General features: G+C 41.9%; 1 protein-coding gene across 1 annotated transcript; it reads left to right on the top strand.

Moving 5' to 3' along the window:
• The first annotated feature begins 3,657 nt into the window (after positions 1-3,657).
• Positions 3,658-18,743, top strand: NOC4L (nucleolar complex associated 4 homolog). The gene is made up of 15 exons (XM_072144434.1): positions 3,658-3,900; positions 4,301-4,421; positions 5,175-5,281; positions 9,905-10,012; positions 10,091-10,240; positions 10,360-10,459; positions 11,893-11,927; positions 12,009-12,059; positions 12,163-12,274; positions 12,371-12,431; positions 13,735-13,845; positions 13,944-14,107; positions 15,819-15,901; positions 17,252-17,365; positions 18,526-18,743. Exons 1-15 carry the CDS (start codon positions 3,754-3,756, stop codon positions 18,640-18,642), a joined length of 1,581 nt encoding a protein of 526 aa, XP_072000535.1. The 5' UTR covers positions 3,658-3,753; the 3' UTR covers positions 18,643-18,743.
• The last annotated feature ends 290 nt before the right edge of the window (positions 18,744-19,033 follow it).

Here is a 19,033-nt window from a genome sequence, read left to right on the forward strand (position 1 = left end):
ACGTCTTTGTTATTTGAGCTGTGTGCTTAGGGTCATTGTCTTGTTGGAAGGTGAATCTTCAGCCCAGTCTGAGGTCCAGAGCACTCTGGAAAAGGTTTTCTACCATGATATTTCTGTACTTGGTCACATTTATCTTCCCTTCAATTGCAACCAGTCGTCCTGTCCCTGCAGCTGAAAAACGCCCCCATGGCATGATGCTACCACCAGCATGTGTCACTGTTGAGATTATATTTGGCATGTGCAGCACCTGGTCTTCTCCACAATAATTATATAGACAGGTGTGTTCCTTTCCTAATGAAGTCCAGTTTAATTAAACACATTTGGACTCCAATAAAGGAGTAGAACCATATCAAGGAGGATCAGAAGGAAATATGCTTCTACGGAGAGGTGAGCAGATGCCTGGACAGAGGAGTCGCTTTGGATATTGTGTTCTTGGACTTTGCAAAAGCATTTGATACTGTCCCTCATAGACACCTGATGGGTAAAATAAGATCTATTGGTTTGGAAGGAATAATTTGCAATTGGATTGAAAACTGGCTGAAGGATCATATCTAGAGAGTTGTGGTCAATGATTTCTACTCCGAAATAACCCACTGGCAACATATGTCCTTGGGGGAATAAATATGGGAGAGTCCCTTGTTGAGAAGGACCTGGGCGTAATGGTAGATCATAAATTAAATAACAGCATGTAATGTCAATCAGCTGCCCCTAAAGCCAGCAAGATATGCCATCCAGTTCTGGGCTCCGGTCCATAAAAAGGATGCCCTGGACCTGGAGAGGGTACAACAAAGAGCCACAAAAATGATAAGTGCTATGGAGGGTCTCAGTTATTAAAACAACTACATTTATTTAGTCTGGAAAAGAGATGACTACGAGGGGACATGATTAATTTATATAAATATATGAATGGTCCATACAAAAAATATGGTGGTAAGTTGTTTCATATTAAATCAAATCAAAAGACGAAGGGGCACTGTCTCCGTCTGCAGTAAACAAGGTTTAATGACCAGAGACAACAAGGCTTTTTTTCACTGTAAGAACAGTCAATCTGTAGAATAGCCTGCCTCAGTCACTGGTCAATGCGGGGACAGCAGAGAGCTTCAAGAAGGGTCTGGATGCCTTTTTACAGTCGTGGCCAAAAGTTTTGAGAATTATACAAATGTTAATTTTTACAAAGTCTACTGAATCAGGTTTTATAATGGCAATATGCATATACTCCAGAAAGTTATAAAGAGTGATCAGCATAACAGCAATTAATGAAAATGAACTTTTCCCCCAAAAACACACTTCAACTTTATTGCAGGCCTGCCTTAAAAGGAGCAGCTAACATCGTTTTAGTGATTGCTCCATTAACACAGGTGTGGGTGTTGATGAGGACAGGGCTGGAGATCAATCTGTCATGATTAAGTAAGAATCACACTATTGGACACTTTAGAAGGATGCTGGTGCTTGGCATCATTGTTTCTCTTCTGTTAACCATGGTTATCTCTAAAGAAACACGTGCAGTCATCATTGCACTGCACAAAACTGGCCAAACAGGGAAGAGTATCGCAGCTAGAAAGATTGCACCTCAGTCAACAATCTACCGCATCATCAAGGAATTCAAGGAGAGAGGTTCCATTGTTGCCAGGGCGCCCAAGGACCAGCAAGGGCCAGGACCAGGAGCATCTCTTAAAAGTGTTTCAGCTTCGGGATCGGGCTACCAGCAGTGCAGAGCTTGCTCAGGAATGGCAGCAGGCAGGTGGGAGTGCATCTGCACGCACTGTGGGGCGGAGACTCTTGGAGCAAGGCCTGGTGTTAAGGAGGGCAGCAAAGAAGCCACTTCTCTCCAGAAAAAACATCAGAGACAGACTGATATTCTGTAAAAGGTACAGGGAGTGGACTGCTGAGGACTGGGGTAAAGTGATTTTCTCTGATGAATCCACTTTCCGATTGTTTGGATCATCTGGAAAACAGATTGTTGGGAGAAGACAAGGTGAGCGATACCACCAGTCTTGTCTCATGCCAACTGTAAAGCATCCTGCAACCATTCAAGTGTGGGGCAGCTTCTCAGCCAAGGGAATCGGCTCTCTCACAGTCTTGCCTAAGAACACATCCATGAATAAAGAATGGTACCAGAATGTCCTCCAAGAGCAACTTCTCCCAACCGTCCAAGAGCAGTTTGGTGATCAACAATGCCTTTTCCAGCATGCTGGAGCACCTTGCCATAAAGCAAAGGGGATAACTAAATGGCTCAGGGAACAAAACAAAAAGATTTTGGGTCCATGGCCTTGAAACTCCCCAGATCTTAATCCCATTGAGAACTTGTGGTCAATCATCAAGAGACGGGTGGACAAACAAAGGAGGGAGCAGGATGGAAAGATGTAGCTAGCTGTGTCTTTGTATTCTGTGTTTTCCACAATATATGATGTATACTGTGCAGACAGAGGCAAAAAGGAGGCCTCTGTGTGCCATTATATGTCTATGTATACGTCGGGAGATCTCCTGGTGGATGATGATGATGATTTTTTAAACTTGAATCTCGTTTTCCTTGTTTTGTGTATAGTTGTGTCTATCTGTATAGAAAACATGGCAAGGACTGGAGCCATTCATTTTCATGATAGTAGATGCTGTGGCCTAAACAATGTAAGTTAGTAAAAAGACCATTATGACTCTTACAGGTGTCTTAATTAATTTTATTAAAAGTGCCGGGGTGCTGGAGGGGCCCACTCGGCCCCCGGATCAATTGTACCAGTGTCGCTATAAGACACTGGTGCAATTGATCACCATCCGGATCAATACTTTTCTGCCTCTATGCTGCACTTGTCGGGAATCTAAAACTCACCTGTCCTGGTTCCCCTGAAGCGGCGCTCCACAGATATGCGACGGCTCTGAAGCCGGCGCACATGGTGACGTCACCAGATCACGTGTGCCGTCTTCAGAGCCGGCGCATACGGGAGGCTCAGGCTGAAGAAAGATGGGGGCTGCAGGCTCCGCTCCGGGGGAACCAGGGAAGGTGAGGTTTTTTTCTTTTCCCAAAGGGTCAGTGTTTCCGCAGGGGGGTGTAGGGGTCAGTGTGTCCGCAGGGGAGTTGGGGGTTCAGCGAGCCCGCAGGGGGGGGGGGTCAGTGTGTCTGAAGGGGGGGGGGGGGCAGTGTGTCTTCAGTGCCTGCTACAAGGAGCTGCGCACACTTGCCTGTGAAGCTGGAGTTCTGCGCATGCGCAGTAGCTCTGGCTTTGGTACAGATTGTGCAACCGCTGGCCTGTGCAGAACTCTGGCTTCATGGACGAGTGCGCGCAGCTCCTTGTAGCTGCGCACTGAAGATATCTGGGTAGGAGAATCAAAGTGGCTACTGGGGCCCCAGTAGCCTATTTAGAAAATCTGCCTACTACCCTGATTAAAGAGTAGAAAAGATAGAGGGAAGTAAAGGACTAAAAAGGGCTGTTCTGCACCTACCACCAGATCTACAGTAATAGGTAGATCCGTAGTGGTAGGATTAACAAAGCCCTTTCAAGCAGCGGGGAACAATTTGGTTCTACAAGTATTAAAAACTCCAAAACCAGATATGGCACAATCCCTTTTTACTTGTGTTACCCTTCCCTATGAAACACGACGTTATTGTTTTCCTATTATATTACTGCATCCTCCATGCAGCTCACACACCACCCAGCATCACCACACATATCGATAACATCACACATCATCACTCCTCTTCCCGCCCACCGCCTACGCATGCGCGTCACAACACATTCTCCTTCCTACACGTGAGCAAACATGGCGGCGCGCAAGGAAAAGCGTGCAGCCCGGAGCCTGGGCAAAAACGGCGACTCGGCGAGGCAGGAGCTGGACACGAAGCTCAGGGAAGTGCTGCAGAGCCGGGCAAACGCCAACTCATTGTTTGATATCCTGGAATATCTGGAGGTAAAGGACTATGTGACCTGTACGGCTGCACCGCCGACATTAACCCCCTGCAGACCACAGCGTTACGGGAGCTGCTGCATACACACTAGATCGCTCTTGTATGCGTTTTATTGCAACAAATGCCACAATATGGCGGGGTTAGAAGCAGCAAGTCTGTAGGACGATATCCCTGCAGGAACCTACAGCACAGATGGTCACACATGTAGATATAGCTGTGGTTTGGTGACTGCAGCTTCTGTGCGGGCTGATGTGTTTCCATGGTTACGGGGTAGAATTGAGGAAAGCCTAGACCCCAGAGGAGCCTCTGCCCCACCAGCTATCTTTAGTCTCCGTGCCCCTCATGTCACTTACCTTATGTCTATCAGCAGGTTATTAACTATGTACGTTTTGTCTTGTATAGTCAGAAAATAAAGATGATGTTCTTGCTGCAATTCGGACCTGCGCAAAACTTTTCGAAGCTTTGCTGGAGAAAGGAGAGCTGTATATTGGTAACTTACCAGCTGAAGATGAGGCCCTACCAGGTACAGAGAAGCATCATGGCCACTGGTCTTGGTGAAACAACTCCAGGGTGATGCTGAAGCTTAGACCAGGGCTGTAGGCTTGGAGAAGTGATCAGAGTTAGGGTGGTACCACCTGACCGTGCACGGGCCATGGAAAATGGAGTGTGTTGCGTTCTTGGACCATTTTAAACACATGCGATATTGAATGTTTACGCATGGAGCATCAGAGATTGGTCAGAAATTAACCTTAAAGATGGTGCGTCCTTAAGGGGTTAGTTGGTACACAAGTAATTTTGGGCAGACATATTTTATTCTGCAGAACTGAAAGCCAGCCTTAACTGTATATTTTGTATATTTTTGTACACTTTGCAGGTCCATCAAAGGGGAAAGTCTGCAGTGAATATTCTGCAAGAATAATCCCTATTAACCAAGTCCTGTTAGGGTTGATGTCAACCTTCTGCTACCAGTATCATTGTAGTCATGTAGCGGAGAATGAGAGAGGTAGCACATATCACTTCCACGTGTTAGCTAATAGGTGGTTGATGCCGCTGTATGGTGACACGTGAGATGCCTTTATCAAAATCGTCCTGATTTATTCCCTTGATACTGTACAATACAGGGCCACGTTGTGAAGCATTGGTCACCGATTAGTTTTATTGTTATTGCGTCTGGTCTTATTTTCTCCTGTCTGTGTCTGCCTATGGGTCCAAAAACCTTCATTCACAAGATTTGCTATGCTGTAGTTTTATTGGTTTAACTTCTTTCTATTGATAGATTCCCTGAGTGCAGAAGACAAGTACAAGATATGGATGCGACACCGTTACAACAGCTGTGTGTCCTGTCTAGGGGAGCAGCTCCACACAGCTTCTTCCCAGGTGCAGGTCAGTATAGCTGTCAGTTCTGCTAGTGTTGCAGTGCAGACAGTCTCTTTCAATTAGCATGGGCAAGGAGTGTCATGCTCACCCCACACTTGTTATTCAGGGTGCAAACAACGGCTCACCCCCTGTTATTTGCGGCCCGATTGTACTCATGGTGGTGGGCATGACGCTGTAGACAGAGTTGCTGCTCTCATCCTGCTGCTGTTTTGTTTCCCATGCATTTTGGCACCCCCAGCGATTGAGAGACTGTGGAATGTAAGCATTGCAGTAGCACATTTGCTCCATTGTCTAGCATGGGATTTTGTGGATGGCTTCCTGTAAATGCTGTGGAACAAAATTTGGGTCAAACATGTGCTCTTGGCTCCATTTAGTGCGTCACACTTACACCCTGTCCTGTTGTAGAACTCATTATTTGCTTTCTCCTAAATTTATTCCAAATATCATAATGCAGTTTCTTTCTCCAGGTTAACATTTGAGATTAACCCCTAGGCGCACCTGGACGTTATAGTACGTCCCCGGGGCTAGATACTTAGCGCACGGGGACGTTCTATAACGTCCTGCTTCTGGCACCGGCTCACGAACGGAGCCGGTACCAGAAGCAGCGGCTGTCAGCTGTCTAGTACAGCTGACAGCCTGCGCTAACACCCGCGATCGGAGCCGGCTCCGATCGCGGGTGTTAACCCCTTACACGCCGCGGTCAAACATGACCGCGGCGTGTAACGGTGTTAGCGCTGTGGATCGGATCCCCCGTGCCGCTTACCGGGGGATCCGATCCTCTTCTGGGCAGCTCCGAGGACTGGCATGTGCCCCGGAGCTGCCCGGTCTCCATGGCAGCCAGACCCCTTCCGGGTCTGGCTGTAAACTGTCTGAGCATGCGCAAGCTTGCTCAGACAGTTTACACTGCTCTACAATAAAATAGTATTGTAGAGCAGTGTATTGAACTTAAACCAGTGATCAGAGCATCACTGGTTTAAGTTCAAGTATGTATAAGTAAAAATATGCAAAAACAGTTAACACTACACATTATAATAAATAAAAAATTAATACATAAAAATATAAGCCCCTAAAATGTCACTTTCCCATAAAAAAACTTAATAAAGTATAAAAAACATAAAAACACAAAAAAAACCCGCATATTTGGTATTGCCGCGTCCGTAACAATCTGCATAATAAAACAGAATCGTTACTGGACCCGCACGGTAAACGCCGGAGGAAAAAAACGCAAAAAACATTCCGAAAAAAGATAATTTTTAATTAATACCCTATAAAAAATGCTCTAAAAAGTGATTTAAAAAATGTTATGCACTCCAAAATAAGCCCACTAAAAAGAACAACTGTTCTCGCAAAAAATAAGCCCCTAACAAGATTTATCTGCCAAAAAATAAAAAAGTTATGCATATAAAAAGATGGTGATGCTAAAATGAATAAGATTTTCTCCAAATTAGTTTTTATTCAGTACAATTGAATAAAATACACAAAACCCCCACATATTTGGTATCCCTGCGTCCGTAACAATCTGTATAATAAAACAGAATCGTTATTAGATCCGCAAAGTGAACCCCGTAAAAAACAACCTAAAAAAACTCTCTCTGCTAAAGATGATTTTTTATTAATGCCCTTTAAAAATGCTCTAAAAAAGTGATTTTAAAAAGTTACGCAATCTAAAATAAGACCACTAAAAAGAGCTATCATTCTTGCAAAAAATAAGCCCTTAAACAGATTTTTGAGGTGAAAAATAAAAAAGTTATGCATATGAAAGACGTTGATGCTAAAATTAACAACAATTTTGCCAAATTACTTTTTATACAGTAAAAATGGGAAAAAATAAAAAAATATATATAAATGAAGTATTTTCATAAACGTGGCGACCCAAAGAATAAAAATAATATACTATTTTCATGGTATGGTTAACGGCCAAAAAAAAAAACCACATAAAAATTTTCCTAAAAATTGATGATTTTCATTTCCTCCACCAACAAAGAGTTAATTAAATCTCACCAATTAGCTATAGATGCCCCAAAATTATGTATTAGAAAAGTGCATCTCATGTGGCAAAAGAAATAAGCCCCTATAGGTGCACAATAAAAAAAAGAAAAAAATTATAGCCTGTACAATGTGACATAGCAAATCTGATTTGAATGGCGCCTCCTTCCCTTCTATGCCCGGCCGTGCGCCCATACAGCAGGTTACCACCACATGTAGGGTATCGGTGTACTCGGGAGAAATTGCGTATCAAACTTTGTGGAGCCTTTTTTCATTTTATCCATTAGAAATGTAAAATTTTCCACCCAAAATGAGTGTATTGTGAAAAAATATTACAATTTGCAGACTCCACCTCCATTTTGTTTTAACCCCTATAAAACACGTAAAGGGTTAACAAACTTCTTAAAAGTGGTTTTTCATACGTTGAGGTGTGTAGTTTCCACAATGGGGTAATTTACGAGTCTCGCTATTATTTAGGCCTCTCAGTGTCAATTAGAAGTTGAGCAGGTCCATCTAAATACAGGTTTTGGCGATTTTACAAAAAATGTGAAAAATGGCACCCAAATTCTGAGCCTCATAACATTCTAGTAAAATATGTGGAATCTTAAAAAACCATGCCAACATAAAGCAGACATTTGGGAAATGTAAGTTATGAATTTATTTGGGTGCTATGACTTTCTGAATCAAAAGTAGAGAATTTAGAACGTTGAAAATAAAGAATTTTTCAAAATTTTTGCCAAATTTTGTTTTTTTTCATAACTAAACGCAAAAGATTTCATCCAAATTTTTAAACTAATTTGAAGTACAATGTGTCACGAGAAAACAATCTCAAAATCCCCTGGATATCTCACAGCGTTCCCACGCTATAACCACTTATAGTGACACAGGCCAGATTTGAAAAATGGGGCTGCGTCCTTTAGGCCAAAATAGGCTGTGTCCCGTAGGGGTTAATGGACTATGTGTCATTTAGATCTTTGTGATGATTCCGTTAATGATTATACAATGAATCTCGCAGTGCATTGTGATCTGTTGATGTTGCTTGACCATTTAATGAAATCTTTGTTTCAGTATTGGAAGTGCATTATGGCGCATTCCCATTTCGTGTTTTTGTAACGTTTTTAAATGCATCCAAAATGCAAGTGGGATGGGTCTTGGTCTAAATTTATATGCATTTACAAAGAAACACATGGCTCTGCAGTCGGAGTCGTGGAAATGGACTTGCTCTATAAAAAATTTTACATTTCCTTTAAATGTCTGTTCTATTCCTGATCTAAGGATTCAGGCCAAGAGTGAACATTTTTGATCCAAGCACTGAATCAGTAACCAGCAACCTAGATTCATCAACAGTAAATAATACCCCAGAAATTATAAGTACCACAGTACAGCAATAAATAACACCCCAGCAACCAAATACTACATTCGGAGCACACAATAGTGCAGACCTCGGAGCAGATATAAATGCAGTGCCCCCTCTCCCCCAAACTGCAGCTTCTTCTCTCCTCCATGTGCCGCTTTGCTTTGTGTCCCACGCCAGTTGTATGTGGCAGCATCATGACCCAGAGCAGAATTGTACCCCAGGAGCAGGAGTGGACCTGGGAGCTGTACAGTACAGATGACAATTACTTGCCACTACTGGATCCTCTCCTGCTCCTGGGACCACTCTGCTCCGACATCGACACAAACAACCAGTGTTGGGCTTCAGGACACAAAGCAGAGCTGCAGGAGAGGATCCAGAAGAACTTCTCGGCTGCACTCACTACTACCAGGCCTCCTGCTCCAATGATCGCTTCCATCAATTATTTTACATCAGTTATGAAAATGCTCATTGGACTGTCAGCAGGGTGTGAACCACAAATCGTGGCTTTACAGGCAGCATGTGGCCTGTCGGCTTAGCTTGTGCACCCCGATCCCTCTTTTAGTAGAGATGAATGTGTGCTGCACTGTATGCACATGCTTGGGTGTGAAGCTCCTCTGCTATACATCAGAAGAATAAGCCACTGGGAAGGAATACGCACATTAATCTTGGCACTTCTAGAGTGACCAGGAAAATAGGACCGTGGAGCTGGAGTCGATATTCGGGAAATTGAGTTGTCCGAGTTGGCATAAGTTTGGCTTATTGACTCCACAGCTCTTGAGAAAGGCTTGTGTTTCATTGGAAACATACATGCGTTTTGGGTGTGTGTAAAAACAGAACAAAATCTCCATGTGGGACTGCACCCTCCGGAATTGTGACAGAAGTATTGAATAAGGAACAAAATTCCTTCTCACAAAAGCTACAAGTCTATTTGAAGCCTGTTCTTTACAAGCAGGTTGGGTCCAATAAACTTTCTTTGTATGCTTACCGAACCTAGAGATCACTTAATTCAACTGAATTGGGGGAGATGTATGAGGGCTTGTGTTCCAGTTCAGGCACAGTGCTGCACAGGCGGCCTGCACATATATCCAAAGGGGCAGAGTTTTCATGATAAATTCCCCTCATTATGTCCATATAGTTATGTGAATTCCGTGTTTCAGATTGAGGGTTTTTTTTTTTTTTCAGGCCAAGGGGTTTGAATCTGTGTATTAAAATGAAGTATATTATTTGGCCAGTCTATCTTCATGTAATATTCAAATACGTTTTTGCTGACCCTGTCTCTACTACAGGAGCTGGCATTGTGCATGCTTATGAAATTCATTCAACTTGAAGGAAGGTTCCCCTTGGAAAGTGCTATTTGGAAAGATGGTTATCGGTTCCCACGTCACTTGTTGAAGGTAAGCCAGTTCTGAAAATCTACATGTATTTGTTGAATTCTGATGTTTTTCCTGTGCTTCATATAGTTTTCTCCTTAGCTTGTTATAGATGGCTTACTCCAGGAGGAGAAGGATTGCTCCGCTGTAATATTGCGGTTCCAGGAGTTTCTGGAGTATGATGACATCCGATACTACACCATGTCAGTGGTTATTGAAAGGATTGCACAAGTGTACCAGAACAATAAAGAGGTAATGTGGTTGGTAGTTTCCATTCAAAACAATTTCCTTCTTTATTCCATTCATTTTCAGTTGGGTGATGAAACTATATGCAGACACTTATGCCTGTGTAAACTTGTTATTGTTTCCAGACTTTACCATCCATTTTCCTGAACAATGTCTTTGGTCTCCTTTCATCCATTAACATGCCACAAGATGATAAATTATCAAATTTCCTCGTTGCACAAAAAGGTGAGAATATCCTGTATATGGTTTTTATATATCCATCTATACATTGCCTTCTAATTTAGTAACAGACACATATGACCTCAAAGAAGAAAATTAGCAAATTTGGAGGGCAGGGACGGCCACTTCATTTTTCCCCTGAACTTTTTACCCCCCCCCCCCCCCCAAAAAAAAAGGGGCAGATTTTTAAAAAGTGTTTGTTGCCTATAACAATCAATTACTGAGCTCTAATTTGTTAACTGATTAACGATACGTCTATCTGCTGATCGGGCTGGCCCTGCCAGTGTGCCAGCTAATCTGCAGTAGGAGGCGAGCTGTTACATAAAGCCTGGTCCCTGCTGCCTGTACCCAAAAAGGAGAACTCTCCTTACTGGGCAGTTTAACACCTTAACGGCCTCGATCAAGCACGTTCGTTCATGGCAGCTAAGGAGAGACATAGAAGGGACATTGTTGATCCTGTGTTCCAGTATGCTTATAACTTTAACCCATCATTTTATATGGTTCCCACTAATTGTTCCCTACCTATGAGAGTCCCCTGCTTATCTTTATATTGTTTCTTTCGATGTGGCTAATCATTACGTATGTAAACCCCTCTTTTTATGTTACCCCTTCTCATTTCTCTGTTGCCTCCATTAATCTCGCCATCTATGTGACTCTGGGTTAAGGGTCTCAGATTAGTTTCTTAGAATTTGCTGTGAACATTAAAGACATCTTCCACCAGGATGAAGGACTGTATGTCAGTGAGCCTGAGGGGCTCCATGCTCCATTAACACCTATGGAACCTAGAGCCCCTCAGGCTCAGTTGCATACAGTTCTTCTTCATCCTGGTAGATGTCCTTTAAAGGGAACCTGTCACCAGGAGACCAATTTTTAGCACTCCCCCAGTCCCCACAGAGCATAGTACATACACTGCCATAGTGTTTTTGTATAAAAAATAGGTTTTACAGAAAAAAAGATATGTTACATTGTACCTTTCATTAGCATCTGCTCTGTGACTAGTCACTCGTCCACTGGGAGTGGCTGGAAAGGAGCAGTTTCCCCCCATCCTTGGGGAAACTGGTACTCCATGTGACCAAATATATGAATAACTCCCCACACTCTGGATTGGCTGTAGAGGAGCAGAGGGTGTTGCTAAGCCAAGTGATGTGTTTTCATATATTTGAAAAGGACACATGGAGGAGCTGTTTCTGTGGGGACCTGGGGAGTACTAAAAATGGATCTCCTGGTGACAGGTTCCCTTTAAGGCAGGGAGGCTGCTAGCCTGCTACTCGGGTTAAATTGGCTACAGAGTTAAACTGTTGGGATTATAGACAAGTGATACAGATCTTAGCTTGTGTACCTGTGAAGTGAATACATAGTTACTGAATATATACATTGCTAGGTGATCTGTTTCTTGCTTTTTATATGATCTGTGTAATGTGTTTCCCCTCTTTATTCAGAAAAAGTGGATGAATGGAAGCCAGCAAAATTAATGGTGAGTCCAGTAGTTATTCTGTATGGTCTTTCATCTCCAGATTGATGACTTGATTGATCATGGTTCTTGTTTATTTTATAGGAACACAAGAAGATATTTGAGAGAGTCTGGATGGGCTTCCTGAAGCACAAAGTAAGTTCTTGCCATTGTCTCCATTTCCCTTTGCCCTAATCCTAACCCTTGCTCTCATTCTTGAAATGTAAACTGTAATCTTGTATCTGGTCTTGTCTTCAAGCTCTCAGTCAGCCTTTACAAGAAGGTGCTTTTGATCCTCCATGAGTCCATATTGTCTCACATGACTAAACCTACGTTGATGATAGACTTTCTTACCGTGGCATATGATGTTGGTAAGCAGAGATGAGATCTTTAGCGTTTTTGGTAGCTGAAGTACTTTACCAATTCATGTCTAACAAATGATTATTTGTATTTTAACCTTTTAACAGGTGGAGCCATAAGTCTCCTTGCACTGAATGGGCTTTTTATCCTCATTCACCAGCATAATTTGTAAGTACCCGTTTTATTTTTTTCCTAGTCCTGCTATTTACCAAATAAATTGATATAGTAGTTCTGTATGTATACAAATATCATCTTTATATTGTCACTATTAGCTGCAAGCATATGCTACCATCTATTGATCTGGTATGCGTTGAGCGCAGAACCTGCAATCTCCTCCAGCATGAAAGCTATAAACATTTAGCGTTGCAGGCTAATACTGCCTTGCCTTCCCCCTGCTCCCTCAGCACTTCCCTCCTGTTCTCCAGCTACAGCTCAGAGAGGCTCTTTTAACACCTAAAGAGCCTTTCTGATTCATTAGCGTTAATGGAAGGAGGCCATGGATAACAAATACAAGATGAACACAGTCACTGTCCCTGGATCTGAGTAATTGTCCCTGATTAATAATGCTTGATTTTGTTGGTAGATTTCCTTTTAAGGTGCTTGCAGGCATTGTCGTTTCATGGTATTTTGGAAAATAGAAAGGTTTCCAGCTTTCTTAGAGTACATTATACACTAGTTATTTTCTGTGCTACCTGAGCAGCAATGCATGTAATTGGTTCTTGTTCCATCAGAACCAAATGCCAAACACCAATTCCCTTTGTTTCACTGTAGACGTGAATGTATCTAAGTAAAATCACTTGCTTATGGCAATAGTCCTGCAGGGAAGTCAATCCTTCAATAGACTGTTATCAAGATATAAGGCTATGTTCACATGTACTAACTTCCTTGAAAATCCACCTATATATGGTAGATTGTTTTGGTGTTTTTGCCCAACATGTACAATTTTATTTTAAATTGATGTAATTGGGTCTTAAACTTATTGTGGTATAATCACACATCACATTTCTAATGCAAATTTTAGGATAATGTTGATGATTTACAGCTATATAAAGCTGCGTAGTTACACAGTCCTGCGAGTCCTGCACACTGCTGTTTAGTGGGAAAGAAAGGACACCTTGTATCATTTATCACTATGATGCTTGGAGTCCCACCTCAGCATTGTGCTCAGTCTGTGATCTATGGGCCCATCTTGACCATCTGAATGAACCCTATATTTCCAGCAATTTTATGACTGATTTACTCTGTAGTTTGAGGGGGAGCCCGATCTTGGACATTTTGCAGCATGTCTACAAGCTGTGTTATATATGTTCAACAGATAAACCCTGCATCTACCTGAACTTTGTGGCAGGTTCTGTTGATATGCATTAAATGTCTTAACATGAGGAATAACTGTTTGATAATGCAGTCTGACCATGATGGTTTTATTCAGTTTTGTGCCCATCAAGATGTGAAATCTTGTTTGATCTTTCAGAGAATATCCAGATTTCTATAAAAAGCTTTACTCCCTGCTGGATCCTTCAGTGTTTCATGTGAAATATCGAGCCCGCTTCTTCCATTTGGCCAACTTGTTCTTGTCATCCACGTAAGGTTTACAGACTTCTTATAAGCCTAATTGGCAGTGATGTGTGATTTTGTCTCTACAGCATCTTATAATTTACATGATTGTGTATGTTCTTTTAGGCATTTACCTGTGTATCTTGTCGCTGCCTTCGCCAAGCGCCTTTCCCGGCTCTCTCTCACAGCTCCCCCACAATGTTTAATAATGATTATTCCATTTATTTGTAACCTGATTCGAAGACATCCTGCCTGTCGACCTCTCATTCATCGACCTTCAGCTGAGGCAGGTTAGTCTTTACACTTGTTAGGCCTTGCCTTCACGTAGTTAATTCTTAAATGGAGCTACAGGCCAAAAATGTTGGTGGAACTGCAGCCTAGAATACCATGAAGGACTGGGGACACACTGTGCTTTTGAAGTGTTTTAGCTGCAATTGAATTTCCACTGTCTAACATTGCAAGCTACGATAACAGTATGATGGGTAATACTATGATACTAAAGGGAACCTACCACCCCGATTCTACCTATAAAGGTAGAAGGGGTGGTAGGTGGATGGATGGGACGTGAGGATTAGCCCTTTTTTTGGGCTAATCCTCACGTCCCGGGTGTCTTTTAGAAAACTTTATTGCATGTATATGCAAATTTTTTTATGCGGCTAGTAGCCTCATGTCCGGCTACTCCACGCCCCAAGTAGCCGGACATGAGGATAGTAGTCGCGGCTACTCCACGCCCCAGTAGCCACGTTACTCCGCCTACCAGGTAATCTTGGCGCGCAGCTCCTGGTAGCTGCGCGCCCTCGTCCGGGTCTTCTGCGCATGTGCAGAACGCAGGCCTTCGGCTGCGCGGCTCCAGGGCCGGAGCTACTGCGCATGCGCAGAAGGCCAAAGATGCCGAGGGAATCGGACGAGGGCGCGCAGCTACCAGGAGCTGCGTGCCGAAGATTACCTGTTAGGCGGAGTAACGTGGCTACTGGGGCGTGGAGTAGCCTCATGTCCGGCTACTCCACGCCCCAGTAGCCGCATAAAAAAATTTGCATATACAAGCAATAAAGTTTTCTAAAAGACACCCAACAAAGGGCTATCCTCACGTGCCATCCATCCACCTACCCACCCCTTCTACCTTTATAGGTAGAATCGGGGTGGTAGGTGCCCTTAAGCATGTTCTGTGATATAAACTTGCAGTTATTCCATAATGTGTGTACCTGGAAACATGTCCTCTGAAATCCTCTGTATTTGCCATAAAAGCCTTATTTGTATGTTCCTGCAACTGTCCACTGCATTCTCTATAGTGAGGTGGCCTATGGGAGAAATAGAAAGAGCAGAGCAACCAAATGAAATGAATGAGATAAAGCCGTGTGGAATAATCTGTCCTGCAGATGACTATGTTCAACCCTGCCCCACCTCTGACCTGCACAATGTGAACAGGGCTTGGAGAGAGATGTGTTAAAAACACATCCCATATATGCCTTCTGTGACATTTAGAATGTGAAAAAATTTGCAGATTATTCCACAGCTATCTTGAGCCCCAGAAAAGAACTAGTACCTGGCTTAATGTCAAAGGAACACAAACATTCAGTTGTGGTGACTGCAGTGTCTGTCCGTGCGTCCATCAGGACATGTCTTCCATATAATAGCACTTGTTGACAATTTTTAAGTTTCTTACTTCACGCACTTAATGTTAGTAGCGGTAAACTACTAGTGGGAAGAAAAATAATTGTGTAAATAACAATATAAATGTGTTCACCCCCACTGCAATGGTGTTTATTAGCATATTTTATTTGTATATGTTCCCCAAAATCTGTAAAACACAATGTGATTTGATGCCGCTATATAAAGTTTATTACTATTATTATTATTTAACTTTGCTGCTGTCCAGACTCCATTACCCACCAGCAATAGGAGTTTTAAGTTACATTGCTTTTATTGGAGTCATTAGTACCTTTGTATTTACTTTATTTGGGATTTTTTTTTGTATATAAATGTTTTTCCCATTTGCTTTAGATTTGGCATCCGATCCATTTATCATGGAGGAGAAGGATCCTGCTAAAAGTTGTGCTTTAGAAAGTTCTCTCTGGGAGCTGGAGGTAAGCAGTCACAAACCTGGGTTTTTATTTTCTTTTATAAAAAGTCGATTCTCCTTTTCTGAAGTTCAAGTGCTTGGGATTCAGTCAAGACATTTCATCAAATTAAAACAAGGATGTGAGTTGGAGCAGACAAGCTCTTACTATAAGAATCCTTGTGCTTCATACATGGAATTGTTTTGCAGACTCCCAAGCTTTTCATTGTGCAGTATCTATCACAGGCATTATTAGACATCCGTTGTTTACTTTTTATGGATGAACTCCGCCATTTTTGTTTTTTTATTTGTTTGCTTCCTGCGTCCTACAAGCTTGCCTTTTTTATTCTTTGCATTTACAGATTCATATGAGGGATTTTTTTTTAATCAAACCTGTTTTTATTGATTTTTATGAAACTTTTACAATGACACACAACAATTATTCATTACAGTCGGTCAATGTACATTATGAGGGGATATATACAGAGTCTGCCAAGCATGGCCTATATTATCCCACAATCCTGGAGTACAATAGACCTAAGATATCTTACCACATAGGGATTTTTATTTTCAAAATAAATTGTCCTTTCCTTTTTAGTGGTACAGGGAAAAAACTGGAAAAGAAAAAAGTGTGTTTGTTTGTTTATTCTCACATGGCAACTTCATAACTTTGTCAGGTGTCATTTTTGGTGGGATAAGCTGACCTTTTCATTGATACCCTTTTGTGGAACTGTACAATCATTTGATCTCCTTTCGCCCACATTTTTATGATTGGCATAGAGCACATAGACGTGTCTATGCCGGCACTGTTGCCATCGAAGAGGAGCTTTACGGAGCATCTGAAGGTGAGAATGTTAGATAGATATATCTATCACATACAATGGGGGGCTGTTGTGCATTTAATTATTTGGGGGGGGCTGCAGGGAATTTATTAGGGTACTGCAGTTCATTTCTTTACTGGGGGGGGGTGTATGGGGCATTTCTGTACTGGACGAAGGCTACATGGGGCATTACATTGCTGGGGGAAGCTCTGACCTGGTAAAATTAGGGGCCTCGAGTAAATACTGTATTTTTTTCTTTATTTTCTGTTACAGCGTTTCCGACAGCATAAGTTTTTCCCATGATCATTAGTTTTATATTTTGAGGCGTCTGGCATTTATCATTCTATATTTTAAATACACACACTTATTTATTGCTCACTTTCGGCAGAAAAGAATCGCTCCAAAAAATTAAATAACTTCAAGCAGAGTTAAGATTTGACACAAAGTATATATGAAAACTGTGTAACTGAAATTGTACGCTTTTCTCCTTCACAGCCCTGTCAGTCCTTTAATTTTACTTATTATGAACTTTTTTTTTTTTTTTTTATTAACACCAGGCTTTGCAGAATCATTACTACCCGAACGTGTTGAGAGCTGCTAATGTAATTAGCCGGGCGCTGTCCACACAAGAGAGTGACATTTCTGAGCTCCTGGAGCTGTCCGCCTATGAGGTAGGGGAACTGGGAATTACCATATTAACAAAATCTCTTTGCTGTCGTTTCCTAGTAACTAATTCCAGTTGATCAGTTGATGATGTCTGTATTTATACAAAGAGACTAAAGTGATTGAAGGAAATAATCTGTTTCAGACACAGGGGATGAATCCATGAATAACAATATTTGGATGTACCCACTGCACATTAGCAAACAGATGGCGGTGACGTAAATCACCTTACTGCAAGTATCTGTGTATGGGTGGATTCACTCTGGTGTATTTTTCCCACTGAAGCCAGTTAGTCTTATAGACATGTGTAGACTGGTTTTCTCTTCCTGGCTTCGGTGAGAACATTTCAGAAAGGCATCAGTGAAAATTCGCTGATGTGACAAAAAAATGTGATTTGTGCCCTTAGATAGAATTGGCAGGTTTAAGAAGAGTTCTCCAATAGGGGTTTTGTACCAATAGGAGATGGAGCTTATACATGGATACAGCTTACACAAATGGTTAAACTTTTACTGCTGTCTATAGGACAGGAGTCTTGTTTAAGTTAGAATCCTTCTGTACAACTTTGTGGTTTTGAGATTATATTAAGAGTTGACGAAAATAAAACTGCTTTTAAGTTGAAGACACACACAATTTTTTTGGCCCTAATTTTGCTTTGTTGTTTTTGAGCTGGGGATGGATTACAGGAAATCGACCATTTTTTTAAAAAAAAAAAAGCAAAACCTACGCCCCTCATAATCATCCAGGTGCTGTCCTGCGCTAAACTTGAAACGCTGGGATCCCCTAGAAAAGAAACTTATAATTGGCAGCACAGAGTGCAGGGACAGGAGAGAGGTGCTGCGGCTGCATTATTAGCAGCCCGGAGCACCGGACGCCTTGTTCCTGAGCTCCATGCTGCTAATTATAACTTTCTTTTCTAGGTGATCCCGGCGACGTACAGCTCCAGGTTCAGGATGAAGAGAAGCAGAGGTGAGTATCCTTAGAAATTTTTTTTTTTTTTTTTTAAATGGCTTCCTTTAATAAGATGCGCTAAATATTGAATGAGGACTTTCTTCTTACATACTTACAAACCACTCTTGTCAGGTGATGCGGTATTCAGGACATTGCTATACAGCAAGTAGTGATAGGTTGTTATCAGTAGATCTTTGAACTCTTTCTCTGTTTTTTGCAGCTATTTGAGAAGGAGATGAAGAAGAAATTCAATACTGTGCCTTTGGAATTTGAACCTGTTGAGGGTCTTCTTGGGAAGAAGCATGATATCACTGCAGAACACTTTTCTCTCTTATAGGAAAGATATTTATTGTATTCTTTTCAATATAGTGTGTGTGATCAGAACATTAATCTTTGTGTAATACATGTAATCTTGGCTATTATACATTGTGCTGTGTATTTTTTTTCTTAATTGTATTAGTATGATAAGCTAAGGGAATCTTCCTATGCTGTTGCATAGCAACACTCTGCATTCTTAGGGCGACAAGTGAATATCTTCATCATTCTGTTTGATCTACAGTTGTCCTGCTTTCTGTTTCAGGACTTTTGCTTGGCTGTCCCTTTCTGCAGAAGCTTTCTCTGCAGGGTGAAATATTCCTATAAATAGCTGAGATTTTTCTTTTTAGTCCTTATTCCCACTCCATAGCCACTGAACTAGTCCATTTCAGCCTAGTGTATGAGGAAGCAGA

Source organism: Engystomops pustulosus, chromosome 1, assembly GCF_040894005.1.
Source record: "Engystomops pustulosus chromosome 1, aEngPut4.maternal, whole genome shotgun sequence".
Taxonomy (NCBI): Eukaryota; Metazoa; Chordata; class Amphibia; order Anura; family Leptodactylidae; genus Engystomops; species Engystomops pustulosus.